Source organism: Carassius auratus, unplaced genomic scaffold (genome assembly GCF_003368295.1).
Source record: "Carassius auratus strain Wakin unplaced genomic scaffold, ASM336829v1 scaf_tig00214259, whole genome shotgun sequence".
NCBI classification, from domain to species: domain Eukaryota; kingdom Metazoa; phylum Chordata; class Actinopteri; order Cypriniformes; family Cyprinidae; genus Carassius; species Carassius auratus.
The window spans coordinates 1,976,336-2,003,047 of NW_020527582.1; the positions used below are offsets into that span (position 1 = coordinate 1,976,336).

The window sequence follows — 26,712 nt, forward strand, 5'->3', positions numbered from 1 at the left end:
GAAGACACACTTAAAAGAGGCACAGAGACATAATTATTTCCCTTGGTGTTCACACACACTACCATCATGTCCCCTATATCGCATACTGACAGTAAAAAATGCTGACAGTAAATAATATGTTGAATTGGAACGGATCATCTTACATTTAATCATGTGAATGCTGTCTGTCCTTTTAGTATTGGATTAATGGCGGATAAGTTTACCTTAACGCATCGTTCATATGTTAACTGATCTCTAATGGTATCTGTATCGTCTCATTTATTTCAGTAATCAGTGAAATATATAAAACAACAATGCAGTTTAGCAGTGGTATGAATAACAATCAAAAGCGAAAAGCTCCAGGTTGAAGTCATGAAAACTGTGGCTTTTAATGTAAACACTACATTCGATTGGTTTTCCAGCACGAACATCCCACATGAAAGAACAACCATTCACTAAAGAAGAGGGAGAAAAAGCAGCACAAAAGCATTCACTTGGAGAGAAAAAGAAAGGATTAAAAAAAGAAGGGAATGAGAATCAAAATCAACGGTGGTTAAGGTAATTTTACAGGGGTTTTTTTTCTCTTTTTCTTTGAATTTCAAACTTAGAAGGCAGAGAGGGAGGAGAGATACATCTTTCCAAATCTACGTGTGATAGGTGAGAGCTGTGCTTTTCTATGCAGACCTGGAAGGTGTTTGAGTACAATTCTCAAAAAACCAAGAGAAAGCGCATGAATCTGTACAGCCGTGCACAGCCCCGCCCTCTCCGGCACCGGGGGCGGAGCCGTGCCACCAAAAAGTGGTTCGTTCAAACAAATCAAATAAAAAAAATCTATACATATACTGTAATTCAGGCTAAGTAAAGACATTGCAATGCAGAGCGAACAGGCAAAAAGAATCGGTACAGTTCATCAACATCAACATGGGTAAGTCGGTAAGAACAGTTCAAGAGTGGATCACAGGAACCCTTGCAAAATTCTTTTCTTTTTTTTAAAAAAAGGGGGAGAGAGGGAAAAAAAGTTCTGTAGCTACAGAGCACAAGAAATATACCTTTAATAATATTACAGAATAATCATTGATATTGGTATTGTTAACATCATCGTCATCATCGTTGTTTGTTATTATTGTCATCCTTTTTTATCTTTTTTTTTCTCAATTATTTCTAAGATTCTAGAACTGGAGGATCTACAGCTTTCTACAAAGACCGACAGCCCAATGACCTTCGTCTGCAAGCCTCCACATCATTTCCCTGAACAACCACATCTACCCGCCCACCCCTTAAACCCCGCCCCCACATGATGCCCATTCTTTTTGCTGCGTCTGTCTTTTCAGTTTTTTCTTTTTTTTCCTCTTTTTTTTGGTTCTTTTTATTTTGTGTTTTATTATTTATTTTCGCACCATTAGCTATGTGAAGCAGTAAGCTGTTTCTTTATACAAAGGCTGAGGGGGTCATGCTATCAGTGACGGGGACTCCAATACCCAGCCAACTAAAACAGGAAGAAACCTAGGGAAAAGAAGGAATGAAGAGGGAAGGGTGACGACAGACGAGAGGTAGAAGAATGGATGAGGTGTAGTAAGTACAAAGGAAGTGTGTGGGACAGATGATCAATAAATAAATTAATAAATTAATCAACAACAATACAAAAGTAAAAGTTCCTTACAAGACAAATGTTAATAAGTTCTCATAACAGTGACCTAGTGTTTCTACGACTATTCCCAGACACGTCATTCTCAGAAGGTTGGCACTGATATGACATTTGCAATCATTGTACTGGTTCGACAGGCTCCAGGGTCGCATGCCAAGCGGCCCGGACCCTTCCCCAGAGAGCTGACCTACGGAAGTGACGGGGATGGGTTAGAGACGAAACATAAGAAAAGCCTGGGTGTTTCCATTCTCTATGATATCTAACGTTACTACAGTGATTCAAAATCCGAAACAAGGACACGCTACAAACGACTTGAACCGTAGTGCTCAAGGCTAGCATAACCGTGGATTTAGCTATCGTCACATTATCGTCAAAGGAAATTCATGTAGCCAGGCAAACATGTACAGGTCATCCCCACTGACTGATATCAATGTAATAAATATACATACAATGACATAAAACATACAAAAATAGTCAAAGAAAGACATTTTTCCAAAAAAAAAAAAAAAAATGAAGGTTGTTTAGTTAAAACGATAAAGACAGTGGAAAACGGGGAGAACAAAACGTACGACAGCAAAGAAAAAAAAAAAAAAACAACACAAAAAAGTCCCAACTTTGTTCTAAAACCATAAAGGCTGGGTTTCTATAAGAAATCAGTTCTGTTGGCAGCTCTTTGAAAGACAAACTAAAAACATTTCATATATATATATATATATAATATATTTATATATTTGTATATGCCTATTTTAAAATTATCATTATCATTATTTACCAACTTGCATTTTCAATAATAATCATTTCCAAAGAAGTGGCTCGAGAGGGAAGGGGCGGGCCTCAGTACAAGCCGCAGCCTCGCAGGTTGTTGGCGATGATGATGTCGGTCACGGCATCGAACACCACCTGGATGTTTCCTGTATCCGTGGCACAGGTCATGTGACAGTAGATCTCCTTATTAGGCGAGCGGTTCTTGCTTTCAAATTGTGCTTGGATGTAAGCGGCTGCATCGTCATAGGTGTTTGGACCTAGAGGCAGAGATCAATGAGTATGTGAGATCTGATATTATGGCAAAAATAAAAAATGACAAAAGTGGCACTCTGATCTTCAAATCGACTTTGTTCTTGTCACTCAAAACGCTCATTAACCCAATATTTAAAATGACCTCGGTGACTTCTGACATTCACAAATGTCTCTTCTCTTCCGTTCTCTAATAGCCATGCATTCTTTAACCGGACCCATTGAGTCCCATTCTTTTAAAGTTCCATTGAGAAGCTGCCATATCCAGACCATTTAGATCAAAATTATTTGAACACTTTTTTCTTTCTTTCTTTTTTTTTTTTTTTACATTTTAAATTAATTGAACTAGTTTCATTTCATTAAAAAAAAATATATATATATCCAAACAAGATCTAATACTAGGCAATGCTTTTCTCATATGTCCTAAGTAACCAAAGATGGACTTAATCATAATATGAACATAAACAATATTGAACAATGTATCAAGATGCTGAAATATTGCATTTATCAACTTATAATTGCATTTAATTATAATTAATTAATTACACATACAAGTACTGTGTTTTCGGACAATATATTGAGATATTAATAAGATTGTTTAATAACTTAACCATTTCTTTATTTGTTTATAATTAGGTTAATTAATTATATAAGTTTATTATAATCAATTTAGACATTTTATATAAATACACTTTAATTGTCAGCATGCTACTGTGTCAAGTTTGAACAAATTATCAAGATACGGAGATATCGTATACTTTTTAATAATGTATGTATTCGTTAATGCATATACTTTACATATAATGCATAAACTATAATTGTCTAAGTACTTTTGTCTTAATTCTGAACATTATATATAGATGTGGAGACAGCTTTATTAATGTTAACATTGTAACTGTCAAAATATTTTTGTCTCAGTTTTGCACAATATATTGAGATATTATATATCATTTATTTAATAATTTACTTCATCAGTTTATAATTATATTCAATACATTTACTTTATAATAAATTAATACATTTTTACCAAATACTTTTGTCTTAATTTTGACAACTGTGTATTCAATTAATGAATTTATAATTATTTAATTAATAACATTATTTTAATATGTACTGTAATTAATGAATATTCTATTTTTAAAAATTAATTAATGTTTGGATGGATATTTTTGTATATAATGCAAATACATTTTTAATTGTGATTTAAGTGTCCACTGTAAGTGGAAAGCAACATTGAGGGTACTGCTGAAAAAGGAAGGGGGTCTAACGGAGGCAGTGAATTGTATTCTGCCGTGAAGAGAGTTTGACAGACCTGCAGACATCCCTCTGTGCCCACCTTTTACCCATGACTGCACAAGCAAGATTCAGCTACTGCTCCATCCTTGTTACAGTGCTATCAAAATGTAGTCCGAGTTCACACTGTGAATCCAAACTAATGGGTTTTTGACATCACTAAGCCTGATCTGACCAACCACAAGCATCCTTCTACCAGAGTTCAAATCTGTCCATGTTTATAGACTTTTTAACAACAGGAAGCATTCTTACCTGTGTATTCAGGGAAACAGATACTCAGAGGAGATTTCTTGATCTTTTCAGCGAATAGGTCTTTCTTGTTGAGGAAGAGAATGATGGAAGTGTCAATGAAGAATTTGTTGTTACAGATGGAATCGAACAGCATAAGAGACTCGTGCATGCGATTCTGCAAGAGGAGAAGAAACCAGAATGGAGGATAGACAGAGAAAAAGAGGCAGACAGAAAAACCAGAAACATTTAGTGGAGAAATACATACAGCAACAGTCAAGATAAGCAACTACAGTAGCTGAAGCCCACAAAAAGCAAAGAAAGAAACTATGGTTTCAACCTACACAAGTTTGGTGACATTATTCATATTTGCTCGATCCAATAGTGATGATTCACCGCAAAGATTCTAATTCTACAGAGAAAACAATATCAATCTGTGTTTACATGCAGAAGATGCAGGACTCGAAAAAGAACGCCACACACAAGTTTCACGAGTACTTTATTCATTCATGTCATATAAATAGACATCCATTGTTCAATAAATAATCACAGCAGTGAGACTCACATACAAACAATAATTACAGCAGTTTGACAAAAACAAAAAGTGATGGACGGTGAGATTACAGTAATATGTTTGATGGGAGAGCATGTCTGCCGGGTCCTGCTGTATTTAATCAGCATCAAATATGAATTAAACACTACGATGAAACTCACAATTTCAAATTTAAGTACCATTTCAAGTAAATGATTCAACATTAGCAAAACGCACCGCTTGAACTTATCACATTAGTCAGTCTGGTGAAAGGAGTCTGGATACATCACCAACAGTTTTTTGTACTGCGGCTACAAGCCAGGGAACAATTTGGCGTTTGTCCCTCAGCAACGGACAGACTCAATTACCCTTGAGTTTCTTTACCTTGGCCACTGACCTAATTACACATGTGTCTGAGCTGACAATTGACGTGCATTAGCCAGCCGTCTCGTTACTCGTCATTCTTTAAAATCATAATCCAAATTTTATGGCCCATCAAACTGGGATTAAGGTCAAAGGAGTTTACTAAAAATGATACTGCTTTCCCATAACACTCTTTGTTTGGCTTCTACAATGAAAGTCACTATACGGCTATATACGCTCTCTAAATATATAAAAACTGACCATTTATAGACCTGAACAATGGCTTAGTACTGACATATAAGAACACATAACTGGCAGTCATAAAGACCAACTTTTTAAAATTGAGATATATACATCGCCTAAAAGCTGAATAGCTGAATTAATAAGCATTCGATTATTAATGTATGGTTTGTTAGGATAGGACAATTTTTGGCCAAGATGCAACTGTTTTAATAACTAGAATCTGAGGGTGCAAAAAAAAAATAAAGAAAAGAAAAATCTAAATATGGAGAAAATCACCTTTAAAGTAGTTCAAAGGAAGTTCTTAGTGATGCATTTTTTTTTTATTAAGTTTTAATATATTTACAGAAGGAATTTTCACAAATTATCTTCATAGAACATGATTTTTACTTAATATCCTAATGATTTTTGGCATTTAAAAAAAAATAATAATAATTTTGACCCATACAATGTATTGGTGGCTATTGCGACAAATATACCAGTGCTACTTATGACTGGTTTTGTAGTCCAGGGTCACATATTATGAAGTTTGAACCACTGAAAGAATGGTAAAGGAGAAAAGAAAAAAGATACAGGACTCCACAGGGTCTTTCAGATAATTTAGTCATGCAGTGCATCTGCTCCCAAACTACAATTTGTGTTGCACGAGATTACAAATTCCTTTCATCAGACATTCAAATCTGCTTCAAGTCCACTTCCCTGAAAGTCGTGGTATAATTCACACATCGACTAAAGTGATCCTATGGAGAGGTGAATATTAAGAAGCACTGTGTACACATATTCCAGCAAACATCCAAAGCACATATGGCACTGTGAATCACTGTCAATTACACATCTGTATTTTCACATTCAAAGAGACTCAAAGCAGGCCAAGGTCTGAGTTCAATGCAATGCACGTGAGCCTACCGTCTCTAAAGAAAGCTACAGCTGATTAGACCGAAGAGTCCATTCAGTACCTGTAACATTCAGTCCCACCCCTAGATATGACTAACACTACTGCACACTGTGACCAGCAATCAAGCAGGATAGTATAACATAGACTCAACTACAAACAAAACAGCAGACAGTGTATGGTTAGACAGCTCTGTGATTCTATTACTTCAATCATACTAATATGAAGCACATAACTCCAGTTGTTGCATATGTGCATGTGATTCTTATGTGTGTGTGTGTGTGTGTATTGTTCAAAAGTTTGGGGTCAGAATCTTTTTTTTTTTTTTAAGAATTAATACTTCTCTTGAGCAATGATGCATTCAATTGATCAGTAAAGATTATCACATTTTTACAAAAAAATCTATTTGAAGTAACTGCTGTTATTAAATTTCTATTCATCAAAGAATCCTAAACAAACGAGTCATAGTTTCCATAGAAATATTAAACTGTTTTGAACATTTGGCAATATAATAAAACAATATTTCTTAATCACCACATCAGCACATTAGAATGATTTCTGAAGGATCATGCGACACTGGAGACTAAAGTAATGTATGATGAAATGTATTGTAGCATTCCCATGAAAGGAATATATTGCATTTTATATATAAAGTTTTTAGAATAGAAATGTTAAATAAATATAAATATGAATATTAATGTCTTTTCAGATCAAATTAAAGATGCAGCTGTGTTAAAAAAAAATCTTGCTGGCCCCAAACTTTAATGTACAGTATATAGAGAGAGATCAGATATATATGTGGTACAAATCTAGTTATTAACTTTTTCTTTGTAGTTACAGTCAGCTTTGTCTGTTCTCAAAATGCAATGAGCTAAACAAATAAGACAGATTTTGAAACTTTGGAATGTCCTGGGTGTCTGGTTTAAAAGGTCCAAAATCCAATTTTGAAGAGTAACACGTCCCGTTGTTTTTAGGATGCTAAGAGGCTAACATTTCGGCGGTTTGGCTCAGGGCATCGGACATTTGCACTCTCTTCTAAATGCCAAGTAAATGTCAAGCCTAGTGTTTCATCAACACGCTGAGATTGCTGCCAACTCAGAACACATGTAATATGAGCCAGCTTTTGAATATTCACTGAGATTCATATCCATAATGCATTCATTTGAAAATAATGCATGTGTATGGATCATCATTATAGTGCCACTTAAATAGTCATGGGGATTTAAAATATCACCACATAATCTCATTGAATCTGGAATTATTTATCGGCATACTGTGTAATAAGGACAAAATAATATGTCAGACTTTACAAGCTCAGCTACAGCTGCAAAAAGAAGAAACTAGTGGAAGTTTGGCACCAATTTTCCCTTTAAAATATCTCCTGACCTCTCTCTAACACACCAGGAAGGTGTCAGGAAGGACATTCAAAGCACATTCCTGTATTTGTAACAACTTACCAAAATCAATAATCAATAGTTGAGTTGAGACCTTTGGTTTAAATTTAGAACATAAATTAAAGAAGAGCTCTGTGAGAACTGTGAGATTTGAGTTAGTTCTCACCTTATAAAAGGCCAACGAATGAACCGACAGACACAACTGGAGACATTTAAAAGTATAAAACAAAGACAAAATGTCATATCTGACTACAGTTGCCACTGTATTTGGGGGTTGTGTAAGAGCTGGGCCTCAGTGTGGGTTAGTAAAGGCCACAGAAGCGCAGGTTGTTAGCGATGATGACATCGGTGACAGCGTCAAACACAAACTGAATGTTGTCTGTGTCTGTGGCACAGGTGGTGTGCGAGTAGACCTCCTTTTCGACTGACTTGTTCTTACTCTCGTACTGAGACTGAATGTAGTCCACTGCTTCCATGAACGTGTCTGAACCTGCAGCACAGGATGAGTCAATTAGAAAAAGTAAATAAAAGAAAACCGTGAGGGAGGCAAACAATTGAAAAAAAAATAGGCAAAAAAAAAAATGTACATTTGCAAAGGTTAGCAAAAAAGAATGAAAACAATGGTGGTAAATGTAAACTGTAAACTGAACACTAAATCAGCATGCGCATGTTATTTTAACAAAGTAATAAATCACTTTTGATTCAAAGGCATCAAAACTTCAGATAGCAGAAGAAAAATACTGAGCAAAGTATTTATTTTTGCAAAAATTATTTTTGCAGAAAATATTTTCCCTCAGGCAGCAAAACGTCAAGCCATTTTTCCCTGACTACAGTTACTCCGCACATTCTCAGGAAAGATCTTTCTGTCTCTCAGCCTTATTTGTGATTGTTTGTGGAGCCTGTCTTCCATATATCATTCAGTATAACATGTGAGGAAATGTTTAAAAGCAGCTATGGAGGAAGATTACAAGCTCTGAGCTACAAAAAAATACAAAAGTAAATCGAAGATGACTGTTTTACTTTCCCACAGTGCTGGAAAATACAGAAATGTAGGCTGTCCAGATTTGGCATGTGTATCCATCCACAAGGAATAAAATACCAGGATGGTTCTTTTCCTGAAGATTTATTGTGCTAATTGGCTTCTGAAAAGTTTTATTCTACAATCCTCTCCACATCAATTATTTTGTCTTTCTTCCTTTGCAAGCATTTCACAACACCAGGATAATGAGTTTACCTGTGTACTCTGGGAAGCAGATACTTAAGGGAGATTTCTTAATTTTCTCCTCAAATATGTCCTTCTTGTTGAGAAAGAGAATGATGGAGGTGTTTGTGAACCATTTGTTGTTACAGATGCTGTCAAACAGCTTCAAGGACTCGTGCATGCGGTTCTGAAAAAAGAAAAATAAGACATCAACATCATTTACAGACATGCATTCACAGAAACAGACATACACATTTACTAAGCTATAAATGGGAAATCTTTTATATATGTATATAATTTTACACATACATAATCCAACCTTTATTTATATATATTTTTTTTTCATTTTTAAAATAAAAAAATAAACAATAAAATCAAATATTTAGATTATATATACTGATTTAGCTCACAAAATTAACCCCAAATTATAGCTAAGTAAACCCACATACACACACTCGCTCTCAGGCGCTCTTATAAACACTCGCACACACATTCAGGTGCAATCACACTTTGAGTGCAAAATTAGAATTTGAAGTGAGAAATGAACAGAAAATAGAAAGGAAATTTAACAAAGAGCCAAGAAGCCAGAAAAGGAAACTAAACATATTCTGCTACCTAAAAAATGTAGTACTTTTCTCATCATGATGGTATACAATGCATCTCATGTTAATTATAATGAGAAAATGACAAAGATATACTGTCCTTATTTTCATATGCAATTAATAATTGATTATTCTGCTAATTATTTGTTTGTCATCTGATTGGTAATGAATTCAGAGTTGGAAGCAGTGAATCTCTCTTTGATGTGTCCGATCATTTTAGGAGGAAACTGGAAAGAACAAGGTCAGCCGATCACTTTAGCCAGCAACGACCCATTACAAATTGAGCTTTTGGAAAGAGCAAGCAATGCATCTAGAATATCTGATATAATTTAGTGACTGAAACTAGCAGATATCAGAAACAAGCAAACATTTAAAGGGGTAGTTCATCAAAAAATGAAAATTGTGTATGACATTCTTTCAACTGTATAAGACAAAGCAAGATTTTCGTCCGTACAATTAAAGTCAACGGGGTCCAAAACAACATCTGACCCCACTGACTTTCACTGTATGGACGCATTAAAAAAAAAAAAAAAAAAAAAAAACTGGTGTAGTATTACTTTAAAACAATTTTTACATAAAAAATTATATTAAATTTTTTAAGTAGAAAGTAGAAAAACATACTCCAATAATCATACTATATCAATATTATTGTCAAATAAGATAAGCATACATTTTATTTGCAGCTTAAAAAATCATTTTTACAGTGTGTAGAGAATTGAAATGATAACAGAATTTTCATTTTGCCTTTCATTTTTCTGTCTGTTTAATTTACAGCACAACATAAGGCCTACTGCTTCCAGCTCTTTTTAGTACGTGCTTCAACTGAGATTGGAAATGATAATTTCATACCTGTGGAAGGGCCGCTTGTAGAGCTGGGCTGGATTGCTTAGCGATTGGTTAGAGAAGAAAGCCGATGGCGACAGATGACAGGAGAGCAGCTGAGATGTTTTGAAGGAGAGACGTAAATGCAGAGGTGGCCGCTGGAGGCCACGGGAGCAGCCGAGAGGAACCGGACATGCACCAGAACCCAACACTTCACTCACATATCCCACCCCCAGATATGCTAAACAACAGTGGAGCAATGCAGAATCGCTCCATGCGTTGTCACAGATGAAGAAAAGAACAGCTCTAAACAAAAGCCTCACACAGGTCAAACTGGAACGCACAGTGTTTGAAGAAAATAAATGCATGTCTGTTGAAACGGAGGAGGAAAGGCCACAATGTGCACAGGAGAGATGTTCGGGACAAAATGCCAGATGGCAAATGCGTAAACACTGATAGAGAGCTGAATGGACATTCACAGGATCTCTACGTGTGTTCATCCCGTTTGTTTCGCCAGGACTTTCTTACAGAATAATAGAATCTGTCTTTGTTTTTTATCGCTTCCATAGATCAGGTGAATATGGGCGCCTGAGAGTTGCTGTATTTATGGGGAGCCACTTTTCTAGTCATAAAAGCCCTACTATGTTCAAAACGCGTCACCGTAAATCCCTCTGATGTTGTAAAAATTCTCTTATCAGCGTTTGTCAAGAGAGTGTGTGTCTGGGCAGATCTGAGGCCTGTGTCACACGCAGACGTCCAAGCATGACTCATCACACCTGCCATGAATCAATTGGCACGGTCAGAGAATCAATCAATAGCGTGGGGACATTAATAATTCTTTGTTTTTTTTATTAAAGGAAACTGCAAATGAGTTCACAGAACTTAAAAAGAAGTTTGAATGGCTTTGTGTTGAACTTTGTGTCTACTTAGTGCCAAGTTCTGTCCTGAAACTCTAGTTGGCAAAGGCAGATGGGTCCTTAACTCAAACTGATAATATTTTCACTGTTAAACTACTTGGCACAAGCTGATTGGTTCATGCTGCATTCACAGCCAATGAGCTTGCTGCTTTATATTTAAATGGATAGTTAGCATTCACTAGAGCCTTTCGCAGTGCACTTTCAGTGTTCCTCTGAAACCCTCCACCTTCCCCAGCTCCACCTGTATAGATCTGTTACGTATGTAACGTTCCTTTCTTAAAATGTAATTTTATTACTTTTATTACAAACTTTCAACTTAATTGCAGTTCCCTTTATTTAGTATTTTAACAGCTAAATTTAATATAGTTATGTGTATGTCATCTCATGCTGTCTATAAGAAATGGACATGGTGAGCAAAGTGCCTGTTAAACTAATGACAACATCAGGAGACAAACCACTCGACTCAGTCTACATGCTGACCTCAGCACATGACTAGGGTAACAATGAAAAATAATTACCATTTTAAGTAGATCCTGACATCACAAGACAAGAAGTTACTAAACGCGTTGCAAAAACATTAAAAACTGGAAGAAATTCCAGACACGTGCAACCATATTATTAATTCATGCACCAGTAGGAACCCCAGCACTCTGAGAAACCATTATGTGCGCGGCTAGTTAGCAGAGGATAAGCAATTGCAACACACACATGACAGCTACAATACTCAGCACTATGCCGTTATTAGGTTTATCCAAATAATTGTTTTGTTTTTAATTAAATTTTGCTTAAATTTGATGGTACAGTGTTTGGGGCATCAAAACATGACCCATGATTCAAACCCAGGCCACCCACATTTTAGAGCATGTTTGCTAGCAGCTCATCTCCAACAGGCTTACAAAACTGAATGCCAATAATAATTAAAAAAATACAAATGCTAATAACGGTATTATTATTTTTTTCACTATTGTTAACTATTTTTAAGAATTTTACAGTATGCACAAGATGACACATACAGCATAAGCATTATCTCTGTGCCGATTAGTGTGGGAGTTCACAATGGAGGCCTATTTTATCAACACCACTGACCTTAAACATTTCTAAAAACCAGCTAAACAAAAGCTATTCTGTGGCCCTGTTTTAAGTATAAGGCAGAGAATGATCACACACAGCATATCATGTTCACTTGAATAGCAGCATAATTGCAATTACAGTGTTCAACAGTGGATGAAGATCATGTAGCCTGCATCATGTAGTTACAGCAGTGCTGTCCATCAAGATTTGAAGTCTTTAAGATAATCTCATCCAAGGCAGAAAATGTCCAAATACCCACAAATCATGTTTGTTAGTGTGTTAAATGTGCACACTCGAGTGTATATGAAACACAGAAGGTGAGTGTGCGCATGCAATTGAGTCTGTGTGTGTCAGAGCATAAGCGCAGATGTGTGCATTTGTGTCTCTGCATGTGAGTGTGTGTATAGTACTCACCGTGGTCTCGTCTTCATGGAGCACTTGGTCATATCCACTCAGAGCCACACAGAAGATAATGGCGGTCACGTCCTCAAAGCAATGGATCCATTTCTTCCTCTCCGACCTCTGACCTCCCACATCAAACAGCCTGAGTGGACACAACTCAGCATGAGCTCAGAACACAACAGTGCAAGCAACATGCTGTACATTACTGTTCAGTAAATTTTTTTCAAGAAATTAATACTTTTATTCAGCAAGGACAGCAAAGACATTTATAATCTTATAGAAGATTTTAAATAAATGCTGTTCATTTGAACTTTCAATTCTTCAAAGAATCCTCAGTATCCACAAAAAGGGATCATGTGACATTGAAGATTGAAATAATGGCTGTTGAAAATGTATCTTTGCCATCACAGGAATAAATTACACTTAAAAAAATGTTAAGAGGAAATACTAATGATATTTCGCAAAATTATTGATCAAATAAATGCAGCCTTTTGTGTCGATTATGATTATACTTAAGACTGTTATATGACTTTAAATCTTAAATATGTAATGATTTTCACCAAATATCATTAGCAGATGTGTCATTCACATACTAGAATCTGCTTCAGATTGAACATGCAATTCTGCTGTCAACTGAGCTCCTGCCCTTTTCTACAAAAATGCTAGCTTCTGCTGTAACAGTATGGTGTGCTTCTAAATCTGTCTTCAGAATAATAGTGGCAGATCTGCCTGTCTATCTCCCATCAACACTTTTATTTCACGTGCTATCTGTTGAGAGAGTGTAAAAAACCGTGTGAGATGATATGAAGTGAGATGATGTCAGTGTTTCGAGATATTCTTCTACATTAATCTTGGTCTACAACCACTCCAGTTGTAACGCGAGTTAAAAACACTTTTTGCTACATATATTAGATCAGGCTTTTTTCATCTGAAACATGGTCCAATTGTGATTCATGAATGATTGAAAATAATAAAACTGTAGTACTCTAACAGCCGGCGAAAGGCTCTGAATTACACGCCGTACATTCTGATGCATAAATCACACGCCAATCAGTCTCACCTGAAGTGCAGGTTCTTGAAGGTGAAGTGGGTTTCTACAATCCCAGTGGTCTTCACTCGAGTTCGCAGAATGTCCTGCTCTGTGGGCTGGTAGTCTGGAGCACCAATCCGATCTAAACTGTCTAAGTAACTGAAGGAAGAAAGATGGAATGTCAGTTAGAACCCACAGTTTTTCACAGAACCAGCCATTCACATGAAGCAGAAAACAGATACTAGTAGATTTTTTTTTAACCAAGGAAATTCAAAGCGTGTGGTTTTTATTTCTTAATGCATAAAATTATCATAAATCAATCTCTTAAAATAGTGTTTGTGAATACACTAAACAATGAAAAACAGTATTTCAGTACAAAATCCTATAATTTATTCCAGCCACACACACACACACACACACACACACACACACACACACACACACACATATATATATAGCAATAAAACTAAGAAAAAAAAAACTTTCATATTTCAAGCCTGCATTCAATTGATCAAAATTGTCAATAAAGGCATTTACTGTATAATTTTTTTTTTTGTTGTTGTTGTTTAAACTTATCACTACAAAATGTCTCCACCAAAAATGATGTCTGAAGGATCATGTGACATTGAAGCCTGGAGTATTGATTCCTGAAAATTCAACTTCCATTACAGGAATAAATTACATTTTAAAACTATAAGACAATTATTTTAAATAGTAATACTATTTAACAATATTACTGCATTTTTGATCAAACAGGTGCAGCTTTGCTCAGCACAGGTGACAAACGTATTAAAAAACTAAAATAAAATCTAAGTGATTTCCCCTGTCATCTTTTGTTGACAGTTGCCCATTTATGCTCTTACAGAAAAAAAAGACTGCTTATCATATAATAGATTTATCAAATCAGATTAGAGCCCATCACACTTAAGTCACAATCTTAGACACAGGAAGTGAATCAGACTACAGGACATAAAGTATAAGTCAGAATAAAGCATTAAACATCATTCTTGTGCCACTCACAGCTGACACACACATGCACACACACTATCCTTTTCAAAACGCAACAGTGATGCAAGCAGACAGAGAGGACCGAGCCCGCTTTTCAACAATGCGTGATGCATATTCTCCAAGGGTGTGGATGTCATTTATCTTCCGGATGAAAAAAACAGTGAATTATGTGTGCCTCCAAATTGGATGCCAGTTGAATTGAAGGTCGAAACATCCATCAAAGCCTTTGGCTTGTAATACTTGTAGACAGTAGACAAGAATGGATGATTACATCAAAATGCAATTCCAAAAATGTTTTGACACATTTAGAAGGAAATTACTGCTGGAAACGTATTTGGTTCTTAAACGATTATCATTCCGGATCAGTTTGAGTTTTCATTTTGTATCCTCCTGGATAATTATATCTTGTATATTGTCCCTTTTTGCTTCTCTCTCTTTCTTCTATCCCTTCTTTCCTGACCATCTGTGGCAAAGTGATGTTGCAGTAGAAGGTTTCCTTGGTTGCTGCAGAATTCTTTGGGGAAATGTGAACATTCCACTGTCGCTACTGTCTTCTGCGCTCAATTACACCAAAGTCCCTTCACAGAAAATATCCTGCTAAAGATTAGTGTGTTTTCTTCTGGATGTAGATTACAAGTCAGCCACCCTTCTGATTTGTAATTCCACCTATAGCTACATAGCTAAATTCTACGTACAGTAATGTTTGAGCTAATGAAATAATACTCGATTAATGAAAGCATGCATGACAAAGACTTATTTAGCAAGGATGCAATTAATTAATTAAAAGCAACAGGAAAGGTATTTATAATCATACAAAATTGAATTGTACTGTTTCAAATAAAAGCTGTTATACTTTTCTAAGTTTCTATTCATCAAAGAATCCTGAAAAAAAATGTGTCAGTTTCCACAAAAATATTAAGCAGCACAACTGTTTTCAAAATTGATAATAATACTGAGCACCAAATCAGCATATTAGAATGAATTCTGAAGCATCATGTGACACTGAAGTCTGCATTTAAAAAACACAATAATATAAAACAGTTTTTTTAAATCGTTATACTACTGTGTTACTGCTTTACAAATAAATGTAGTATATGTGAGCAGAAGAGACTTTAAATACATACAAAAAAAAAGAAATCATACAAATCACAAACTCTTGAATGATGGCGTAGAATCCGTTCAAATCTACTTGAATGGGTTAAGATATAAACCTGCAAAATTGTTTGTCTATATATAACGAGGCAAAAGTATATTCAAATCTGACAATGACACCATAAATTCAGCTTCTCCAGCTCAAATCAAGCTTAAAAATCCCTGTACTCTTCAGGTCGGTCTACCTAATGTGAGAAATCCTCAGTAAACAAACAAGTGTATGTAAATGGCAAATGACACTGAAAGGCAGGACGCCCTACAGTCACCATATTATTATTTTTCTGTGACTCAATCGTCTCCTCCCCCTTACACTGTCCCTGGCAAAGCATACGTCCTTCTTACCTCATAACACCCTCTCCAGCAAATAATTCCACATACAACAACAACATACAGCTTAACTAAACACTCATTTTAAAATGATTAATCAATAAACAGCAGTTAAATCTCTGATACTAATGTGAAATGTCCTGTCCTAATTTTCCTGTGGTTCACCACACTGACTCTAGAGGGTGCTGTTGCTGTGACTGTAACTTGCTAAATTGTATTAAATGTTTAATAGTGGTGCTTTAGGTTTGCTTGATCGCTTAGTGGCACTTAACTCAAGTCTACAGTAGTACCTGACACAGAATGAACTTAAGTACTCAAGTATGAACTGCTCTCATAGGACACAAATGGGACATCACTTGAACAGCACTAATAAGGATAACCGTCCACTGACATTATTTTTGAATCTCTTCTCTTTGATAAGTGTTTGTGCTACCTCACCCTCTCTCTCTCTGGGGCACCTTTCTTCGTGACCTGTATCTGTTAGCTGTTCACGCGTTCCTCTCAGCATAGTTTGTCTATTAACAAATAGCAGATTTAGTGCAGCTACTGTATGTTAACTGAGGATTTCCATAAGCCTTTTTTAGAAAGCAACTGGGTTCGAGGCTCGAGTGAATGCACAGTGCACTCTCCCACCTTCAATACCACGAATGAGGTTCCCTTGAGCAAGGCATTGAACCCCCAACTGCTCCCCGGGTGCCGCAGAAAATAATGGCTGCCCACTGCTCCATGTGTGTGTTCACGGTGTGTGTGAGTTCACAGTGTTTGTTTGTTCACTACTGTGGCTGTGCACTTTGGATGGGTTAAATACAAAGCACTAATTCGGAGTGTGGGTCACCCATCCTTTGCCACATGTCACATCACTTTCACAGCATATTAAGCTGCCAAAGTTTTAAAAACTGATAATAAGAACCATTATTAATATGTGAGCAGCTCAAATAATAATTCATAATTCTGGAGCACCAAACGTTTCGGTGACATTAAAGACCGAGCTAATGGCTCCTGAAAAATTACATTTGATATATCAGGAATAAATTACATTTTAAAATATCTGAAAATACAAAACTATTACATTTTTAACTATAATAGGATTTTACAATATTACGGGTGCTTTTTTGTTTTGTTTTTTTCAGTATGTTTTCTCAAATAAATGCAGCTTTGGTGGGCATAAGAGACTTTTTATTTAAAAAACCCTATTATTCCAAAAAGGTATTTACACACACATTTATATTTGTGTGTGTGTGTGTCACAAAATAATATCATAATGCCTTTTAAATCTATGCATGTTTAGTTGGCCGTAGGTGTCGAGAATATACACATTAAGGAAGAATCGTGTGCTTTTATGTACAAGTCTCCATGTGCGCAAGCGCATTTTGATATTTGCAGCTGTGCTAAGGTTTTTCTTTTCTTTTTTTATCTCCTATGAACTCGATGCCCTGATGGTGTTCTGAGAAGTAGCAGTATGTACTATTGTAAATCTTTTATAAACACGGCAACACGCTACGTGGACTTCACTCTGTCGTTTTAGTCCTAATGGACGAGCGGGCGGGGTTATGCTGTAGGGTTTCTTCATTTCTCTCTCTCCTTTTAGTATGGAAAACTCATATCTCTCTACCACTCAGGCTGCTTGCCAGCTCTGCCCTCCCCCCTGCTCTCTCTCTCTCTCTCATACGCCATCTTTCTTTCTTTCTTTCTCCCTCCACCCTCCCTCTGTTTCCTGCTGCTGCTGCTTGAGTGCTCTGCCTGGCAACACCTCTCAGCGGCCTGCCTGCTGTCTGCTGCTCCCCATCATGGAGAGAGAGACAGAAAGATGTGAAGAAAAAAGAATTACAGGGCATTGGAGACATTGTGTTATTTATTGTGGTAACAAAAAGAACTGAAATTCTGGGTGCTGCAAGAATGCTACAATGAGCCTGTTCACAGATTATTAAGGAGATTATAGTACAGTGTTATAATTAATATGGAAAGTCAATGAAATAAGGGAGACTTGACCTCTGGAATTAGCATACTGTTGCTTTAAGGGATAGTTCACCCAAAAAATTTAAAGTATGAGTCCTTTCAAATCTATATGGTTTTCTGTCCTCTGTGGAACACAAAACACGCACAACCAAACACACAGACATTCTTCAAAATCTTATCCTTTGTCTACAACATAGAAGAACAGTAAATGATGACAGAATTTTTCGGGGTGAATTATCCCTTTAGGTACTTTAACTTTCTAATAAACTCTGGTATAGTTTAATAGTAAAACTATTAGACTTTAAATACAGATAAGATTTGGTTGCCATATATATCTATAATGGGGAAAATAAACTATCAGCAACTCATTGTTGAGAAACTTTCTTGACAATGACAAATATATGCGAGTATACAAGTCAATTCAATTGCTACAGAAAAATTAGAAAGATAACATTATTAAAAAAGTGAGAATAAGTTAACAATAACCTACATCTTCTGAAGGCAAAGCCACTGAAGGTTCATCTGAAAGATTAAACTTTCATCACAGAATGTCATCATACTGTCTGAGACTTCAATGAGAACATAGAGTTTCCCTATTTTTGCTCTGGAAACGTCAAGAAAGAAGGTGCAGAACTGAAAGCAGTCTAGATAGCAAGTTTCAGTTTTGGGCATCAGAAGTAGGACTGCACAATTAATTGAATTTCTAATCGCGATTACAATTATGTATTCCCCAATTACGTAATTGTTCAAAAACTAATATTAATCGTTTAAAGTCCACTTAATATGTTATTCTGCATGCTTAAGATGTGTTTTTTTCTAAATGTTATATTAAGGGTTTTTCTCATTATTTTAATTGTAGTTTTAGTATAACATTATAATACCATAAATATTTTTGCTTTTTATAATTTAATATAGATAATATAGAAAAGCACCAAAAGTTCTTCAGTTAGAGAATTTTCAGCTTGTTTGTTTATATATATATATACATATACACATATATATACACATATACATATATATATATATATATATATATTGTGATAACTTCAATTAATAATCGCAAGTACTATTTCAATAGAATAATCGACAATTATGATTTTTGTCATAATTGTGCAGCCCTATTCAGAAGGCATCAGAATTCTGACCTGTTTCTTATAACCTTAAGTGGAACATGCTTCTCGTTAATACTATTCATAAAAAAAAACAAAAAAAACTGAAGAACCTAAATTAGCAGACAAACAATTGAAAAGAGGAAGAAAAAAAAAGAAAGAAAACTGATCAGCAACAAAGCTAAGAGGATTGGAGGAACATGGCTGGAGAGGTGAGGAATGATTGCAGTGTGAAAGAGGAGGAGCTTTTAAAAGGCTGGACAAGAGTGGATCAACTCCTCTATGGCACCATAAAGTGGGCAGTATCAGAGTTACACAGTAAAGAGTGGTGAGTGTGAGAGCCGGAGAGAGGAAGGACAGGAATAGTGGAAGAAGTTCAGATAATGATGGACGTTTTCCAGAGAGCAAATGACTGAGGGCCAGACTAATCCTGTTTCAGCATCTCTCTGTGGGAAAGACCACTGCGCCTCAGTCTAAATGTCCTGAAATGTCTCCTGATATTTAAGTTGCCGTTCAATAGGGAGAAGAAAGACAAGCCTACAGCCTAAAGACACGTGGAAGCCAGTATACTGTACACTGTAAACCGCTGGTATGGATAAACAACCAAAGGAAATGATTTCAAACTATTTTCTTTAGTCAGTGACTGGCATAAAACACTGGCTTAAACCTACACGCTGTACCTGTCAAGCTGGCCATGTCTTAAGTGTAAACACACACAAATAAAACCTACAGTAAGAAACATAAACAAAGGTGCACAGCTGAATCTAGAGCAAAACTACATAGAAATATTTGAAGCATGATTTTGCAGTTTGCAATGTGAGTTAAAATGTAATAAAAGAATAAAACAAAATAAAACAAAGACTCTAAAGAGAATTTACTATATACTATATACTGTGACATAAAAAAAACAATGACCAATATTAAACTACATCATAGAATAATAATAAAATAATAAAACAATAATATTAAAATATAAAAAGGTATAAAAAATCTAAAATATACAGTATTGTTCAAAATAATAGCAGTACAATGTGACTAACCAGAATAATCAAGGTTTTTAGTATATTTTTTATTGCTACGTGGCAAACAAGTTACCAGTAGGTTCAGTAGATTGTCAGAAAACAAATGAGACCCAGCATTCATGATATGCACGCTCTTAAGGCTGTGCAATTGGGCAATTAGTTGAAAGGGGTGTGTTCAAAAAAATAGCAGTGTCTACCTTTGACTGTACAAACTCAAAACTATTTTGTACAAACATTTTTTTTTTCTGGGATTTAGCAATCCTGTGAATCACTAAACTAATATTTAGTTGTATGACCACAGTTTTTTAAAACTGCTTGACATCTGTGTGGCATGGAGTCAACCAACTTGTGGCACCTCTCAGCTGTTATTCCACTCCATGATTGTTTAACAACATTCCACAATTCATTCACATTTCTTGGTTTTGCTTCAGAAACAGCATTTTTGATATCACCCCACAAGTTCTCAATTGGATTAAGGTCTGGAGATTGGGCTGGCCACTCCATAACATTAATTTTGTTGGTTTGGAACCAAGACTTTGCCCGTTTACTAATGTGTTTTGGGTCATTGTCTTGTTGAAACAACCATTTCAAGGGCATGTCCTCTTCAGCATAGGGCAACATGACCTCTTCAAGTATTTTAACATATGCAAACTGATCCATGATCCCTGGTATGCGATAAATAGGCCCAACACCATAGTAGGAGAAACATGCCCATATCATGATGCTTGCACCTCCATGCTTCACTGTCTTCACTGTGTACTGTGGCTTGAATTCAGAGTTTGGGGGTCGTCTCACAAACTGCCTGTGGCCCTTGGACCCAAAAAGAACAATTTTACTCTCATCAGTCCACAAAATGTTCCTCCATTTCTCTTTAGGCCAGTTGATGTGTTCTTTGGCAAATTGTAACCTCTTCTGCACATGCCTTTTTTTTAACAGAGGGACTTTGTGGGGGATTCTTGAAAATAGATTAGCTTCACACAGACGTCTTCTAACTGTCACAGTACTTACAGGTAACTCCAGACTGTCTTTGATCATCCTGGAGGTGATCATTGGCTGAGCCTTTGCCATTCTGGTTATTCTTCTATCCATTTTGATGGTTGTCTTCCGTTTTCTTCCACGTCTCTCTGGTTTTGCTCTCCATTTTAAGGCATTGGAGATCATTTTAGCTGAACAGCCTATCATTTTTTGCACCTCTTTATAGGTTTTCCCCTCTCTAATCAACTTTTTAATCAAAGTACGCTGTTCTTCTGAACAATGTCTTGAACGACCCATTTTCCTCAGCTTTCAAATGCATGTTCAACAAGTGTTGGCTTCATCCTTAAATAGGGGCCACCTGATTCACACCTGTTTCTTCACAAAATTGATGACCTCAGTGATTGAATGCCACACTGCTATTTTTTTGAACACACCCCTTTCAACTAATTCAACTAATTGCCCAATTGCACAGCCTTAAGAGCGTGCATATCATGAATGCTGGGTCTCATTTGTTTTCTGAGAATCTACTGAACCTACTGGTAACTTGTTTGCCACGTAGCAATAAAAAAATATACGAAAAACCTTGATTATTCTGGTTAGTCACATTGTACTGCTATTATTTTGAACAATACTGTAATTATTCTAAAATAAATTACATTTAAGGAGAAAATATAATGAATTAGTAAACAATGTGATTTAATGGGTTATATTATGACTAATGGTTATCTGAATAAAGACAGTAAGTAGACTGTTTGATCTAATGAAGGTTATGAATGGAAAAGGCCTTTTTCATGTAAATATGTAGAGTATGTTGTAAATTCACAGCACTCTGTTGATATTAAATTCTTCCAGAAGAATTGCGGCATTTTAAATATTAGCAAGGTTACTGAACATGTAAAAAAAAAAAAAAAAATACAACAACTGAATGTGCTAATATAAAAAAAGACTACAAAACAGTAAATAACGGTCAGCCATACAGTGTTGAATATTTTCCGCAATCTTTAACAAAAACATAAACCCTAAGATTAAATATGTTGTCCTTGTACCATTTGATATTTCTGTTTTTATAACTTGATGACACACCACTGGCAACTGTTTGTCTTACTGATCACTGAAAAAAGGCAGAACATTTTTTGGAAAACATTGTAATGTTTATATGCAAATAATGAAGAAGAAAAAAACTCCTCCTAACAATGTTGTCAATGTATGTTGTCAATATGTGAACAAGTAATTTGTCTTTATCTAAACCCCACTTCCCACAAGGACAGGCTTCCCAAACCATTACAGTAAACCACAACATCAGAAATATAATGCTAATGGAACTCTCGCACACATGCACACATCGTATAGCAACTCGAGACCTTTCATCAGCGCATACTGTAATTGCATCTGTAAATTCACTTCAGAGTGACATTTTGCTGAGCTCAAGTAATACTCTAAAAGCAACCAGTTCAAACAAGCATGGAAATAAAGATTATACATATTATGCTGTAGACACGTTCAATTTACAGTACATAAAATATATGCCCCGTGGATAGTTCTTTTAATTGAACTGGACTGCAGTGTGATAGTCAATGATATCATAAAAGATTGCTATATTTAGGCAGAATGCTCTTAATGAAGCGTAAAGCACTAATGGTACTCACTATTGGGCGGAGTCATTGAGCTGATACTCGCGGGCACGGCTGAAGCACTCCTGGATGCCTGAGTCAGACCACAGGCGGATCATGGCGGACAACAGCTCTGGAGAGTAGGGCTCGGTATCCTCCATACGGCTCACAACATCGCAGACCATCTTAGCATCAGCCTGTTAAAAGCAAACACACATACAGAACATCCTCAGTGTGATGAGGACACTTGAAAACCAAACAAGTCACAAACTGTGCTCCTAATTGTACAAATGTTGCAATAAATTGCAATTCAAAGGATGACACTTAAATATAAACTCAAACATTTCATATCATTTTCTCAAAGACCAAATCGTCTGGGCATTTTTTTTTTTTAGCTCTTTCCTCTTCAGGGTTGTTGACGATGACAATTCAACAAAACAACTAGAAGACATTAATTTTGCAATTTCCAGTGACATGTGTAACAGCATCCGTTTGACTCAACTTTATGCAAATAAGCAGTGATGCATTGTGGGAACGCCTGCTAGCAACTGGCAACACTGAGACTCCTGACCTGCAGCAGTTTCTTCACAGACAGTGTGATTGTGGCTTTACTGTTCATGTTGACTCATCTGTGCTTTTATATTCTTTCCAAATAATTTTAGCAGAAACATAGGAGACAAAAATTAACTGCTTGGCTTCTTGAATGAAAATTATGACAAATATTTTGACTTGTTTTCCTGTAAACATGCTTGTTTGCTCACAAAATGTAGGTATATACTTAAAACATTCATAAAAGCTTTTGCTCCTTAAAAAAGGGATCTTGTTTTTAAGATGTTTAAGCTAATTTTACAGACAATCAATAAAAAAGAAGAAGAAAAAACAGATTAAGAAAAAGACATCCTGGTTAATGTTTAAAGAAAATTACTGCTTTGTAAGGATGACTGAAAGATGCAAGGACACATTGTACTGCTGGCACTAAATCTTTTATAAAGCCCTCTCTATAAGCTGGCTCTTGCTATAAAAATAAATAAATCAACGCTTTGGTCTGTTATCTATGGTATAACAACTTTGAGTTCTACAAACTTGTGCAAGGCCACTATATATATATATATATATATATATATATATATATATATATATATATATATATTAGGGGTGTAACGGTTCACAAAATTCACGGTTCGGTTCGATACGATACACTGATGTCACGGTTCGGTTCGTTTTAGATACAGCAAAATGCAAAAACATCTCAACTTTTCAGAATGCCGCAAGCGCACCGCGGGTCATGTGACAAGAACTAACCAATCAGCTTCATCCTTTCCCATAACAACGTTGAAAACTCAGCCAAGATGAAGGAACAGCTGATTATAGTTGTATATGGATTGCAATTTTGAAATAAATTTAGTAGCAGAGCTACTGCAAGCGATTTTTAGAGCTGCAAATCCATTTATCCTTCGCTGAAATTTCCGCGTCTCATGAGCCCCTTTCACACTGCACGTCGGACCCGCAATATTCCCGTAACATTGCCTGGTCGCCTTCTGTGTGAAAGCAACCACGTCCCGGAATTGATTACCGAATCGAATCCGGGTCGGGGACCTAGTAACATTGCGGTAATCGATCCGGAACGAGCGCTGTGTGAACAAAAGCCAGATCTAATTCGGTATCGAAGTGATGACGCGCGTTATCGCGCGACTCTTTTACCGGCTGTTTTGAAGGAAGATCAACATTCGCGACGAAAACATATGTGCAAACTGTAATGAAGCAGAGATCAGTTAGTTCCTCACTTTCCGCGCTGACTCAGAGATCGTTTGCTTGCTTCAGTTAAAGTATAACGTGCCAAGCGTTGTCGACTCGTACATTACACGTCACGCGCTGATGTCACGTGTCGTTACGGGATCTTCAAGGGTTGTGTGTGAAAGCACGCACATATACCGGGTCATCACTGGCAGTGTGAATGTGCCAAATCTAGCGACCAGGGAACAATTGCAGGAACACTTTACCCCTGTATTTGCCGGAATGGCAGTGTGAAAGGGGCTATGGAGAGAGCACGTCATTGTTGCTTAGCAAAGACAGACGCCTCATGAGCGCTTCTGCCCGAGCGCTTTGGAAAGGAGGAGAAAGACGTGCTTAGCGTTTTCCACGCGTTTTTAGGAGCGATATGTGAACGGACCCTAAGGCGCTCGCTCACTCAGCACGCGCTGAAGGCTCATTGCAAAATGTCTAATGCATTTAACAGACCAGAAATATAAGATCCTAAAATAACCAACAGGTCTGGTGTTTGGGTGCACTTTGGATTCCCTGTAAGCTATAATACTGGTGTCTAAATGCTGCAGGCATAGTTTGTTGCGTGCATGTTTCTCCTTTTTTTCGTCTTTTCCCAGATACTGACACAATAAGGTGATGTCGGCGTAAATGAGTTGACATGTTTCAAGTATTCACGCTGGTGTTTTTTTTTTTTAAAGCAATGAAGCAACCGCGCGAAGCCCTCACTATATAGGATTTTAGAAAGAATGCAGAGCACTAGTGTAGTGTGCAAACTTACCACAGTGTGGATTTCAGAAAGTGTGCAAAGACTTCACGTGCACACTTACCATAACATGGATTTACAAATAATGTTCTAAGGAGGGGCTCTCATGTCACTCTGATCGAGCAGCTCATAGATGGAATCATGCATCTCAAACAATATGTTTGAGAGTCATCTTCTTTTTCTAGTCTGTTAAACGCATTGGCCATTTTGCAACGAGCCTTCAGCGCGTACTGAGTGAGCGAGCGCCTGCTGAGTCATAACATAACATAAACATAAGTTGGTGTTTTTTTCTTCTTCGGGAGTGTCAGGGGCGTTGCCTGTTACGTCGTTTGGGTTATTGGGCTACCTTGTTGAACGCATATCATTATATTTCTCTTTTTTTTTTTTCAAATATAATTAATTAGTCCAACGAACCGTTCGGTATGCATAATGCGTACCGCGTACCGAACCGAAAGCGTCGTACCGAACGGTTCAATACGAATACGCGTATCGTTACACCCCTAATATATATATATATATATATATATATATATATATATATATATACATACATACATACATACATACATACATACATACATACACACACACACACAAACACACACACACACACAAATATATATAGACAATATATACACACAACATCCTGACTTCCTGTTTCACTCTTCCCTCCCTGTTACTTCCTCTGTCCTCCTCCTATGATATCACTCCCTTTAACAAACACATTTAAAATGCTTGATTCAACTACACGAGCCAAAAGAGGAGAGCGTGAGAAATAGACTGGATGATTGGAGTGAAAACAAAAGACCAATGTTAAATAGAGAGTGGAAGAGAAGATGGGGGTCAGTTCAAGAAGGCCGGTCTTGCTCCCTCTCCATTATCTGCTGTGAGAGAGAGTAAAGTGCTCACAGACTAAAAGGAGTGAAATGTGGGGGCCTGGGAACTAAAAAGAGGGGGGGGGGGGGCAAAGCATGGATGTCGCTAATTAATCCATAATTAATGCAAATGCTATTTTGTGAAGTTTTTCTACTGGGAAGATATATTCCTCTCCACTGAGAAAAATGTATGCATCGTCCGTATGATTTGTCAATAGGGACAGATATTGCTGCCATCTCTATGGTGATGCAGCAGGGGCAGCATCAGCAGCAGGAGGCCTTATGATTGGCTGAGGAAGCCTCCCTTTCCTTCTCCCCTAGCGAGTGTGACCTTTGAGAGCAAGTCCTCTGAACTCAGCATGACTGAACCTTCTGGAGTCCTTATAACTAACACACACACACACATCATACTGTATTTAATCCTAATAGATGATTCTATCAGGTTTTTTATTTTTTTTAACAGGGAATTATGGGACATCAAACTGGTCCACTGGCTCTTTGAGCCTTTATAGTGGCAAATGCTGGA

General features: G+C 36.6%; 1 protein-coding gene across 3 annotated transcripts in view; it reads right to left on the reverse strand.

Moving 5' to 3' along the window:
• Window positions 1-347: 347 nt before the first annotated feature.
• LOC113091628 (guanine nucleotide-binding protein G(o) subunit alpha-like) overlaps window positions 348-26,712 on the reverse strand; it is an 86,796-nt gene continuing 60,431 nt past the window's right edge. Inside the window, exons 4-8 of one of the 3 annotated variants that reach the window (XM_026257208.1) lie at window positions 22,821-22,981; window positions 13,656-13,784; window positions 12,608-12,737; window positions 8,815-8,968; window positions 348-2,646 (exon numbers count right to left, since the gene is read on the reverse strand). In XM_026257208.1, coding sequence (XP_026112993.1) covers window positions 2,459-2,646; window positions 8,815-8,968; window positions 12,608-12,737; window positions 13,656-13,784; window positions 22,821-22,981 — 762 coding nt within the window. In that variant the 3' untranslated portion in view covers window positions 348-2,458. Of the gene's footprint in view, window positions 2,647-4,183; window positions 4,338-4,640; window positions 8,071-8,814; window positions 8,969-12,607; window positions 12,738-13,655; window positions 13,785-22,820; window positions 22,982-26,712 lie in introns of those variants that run through there. The other 2 variants (XM_026257206.1, XM_026257207.1) reach the window with 2 other exon arrangements.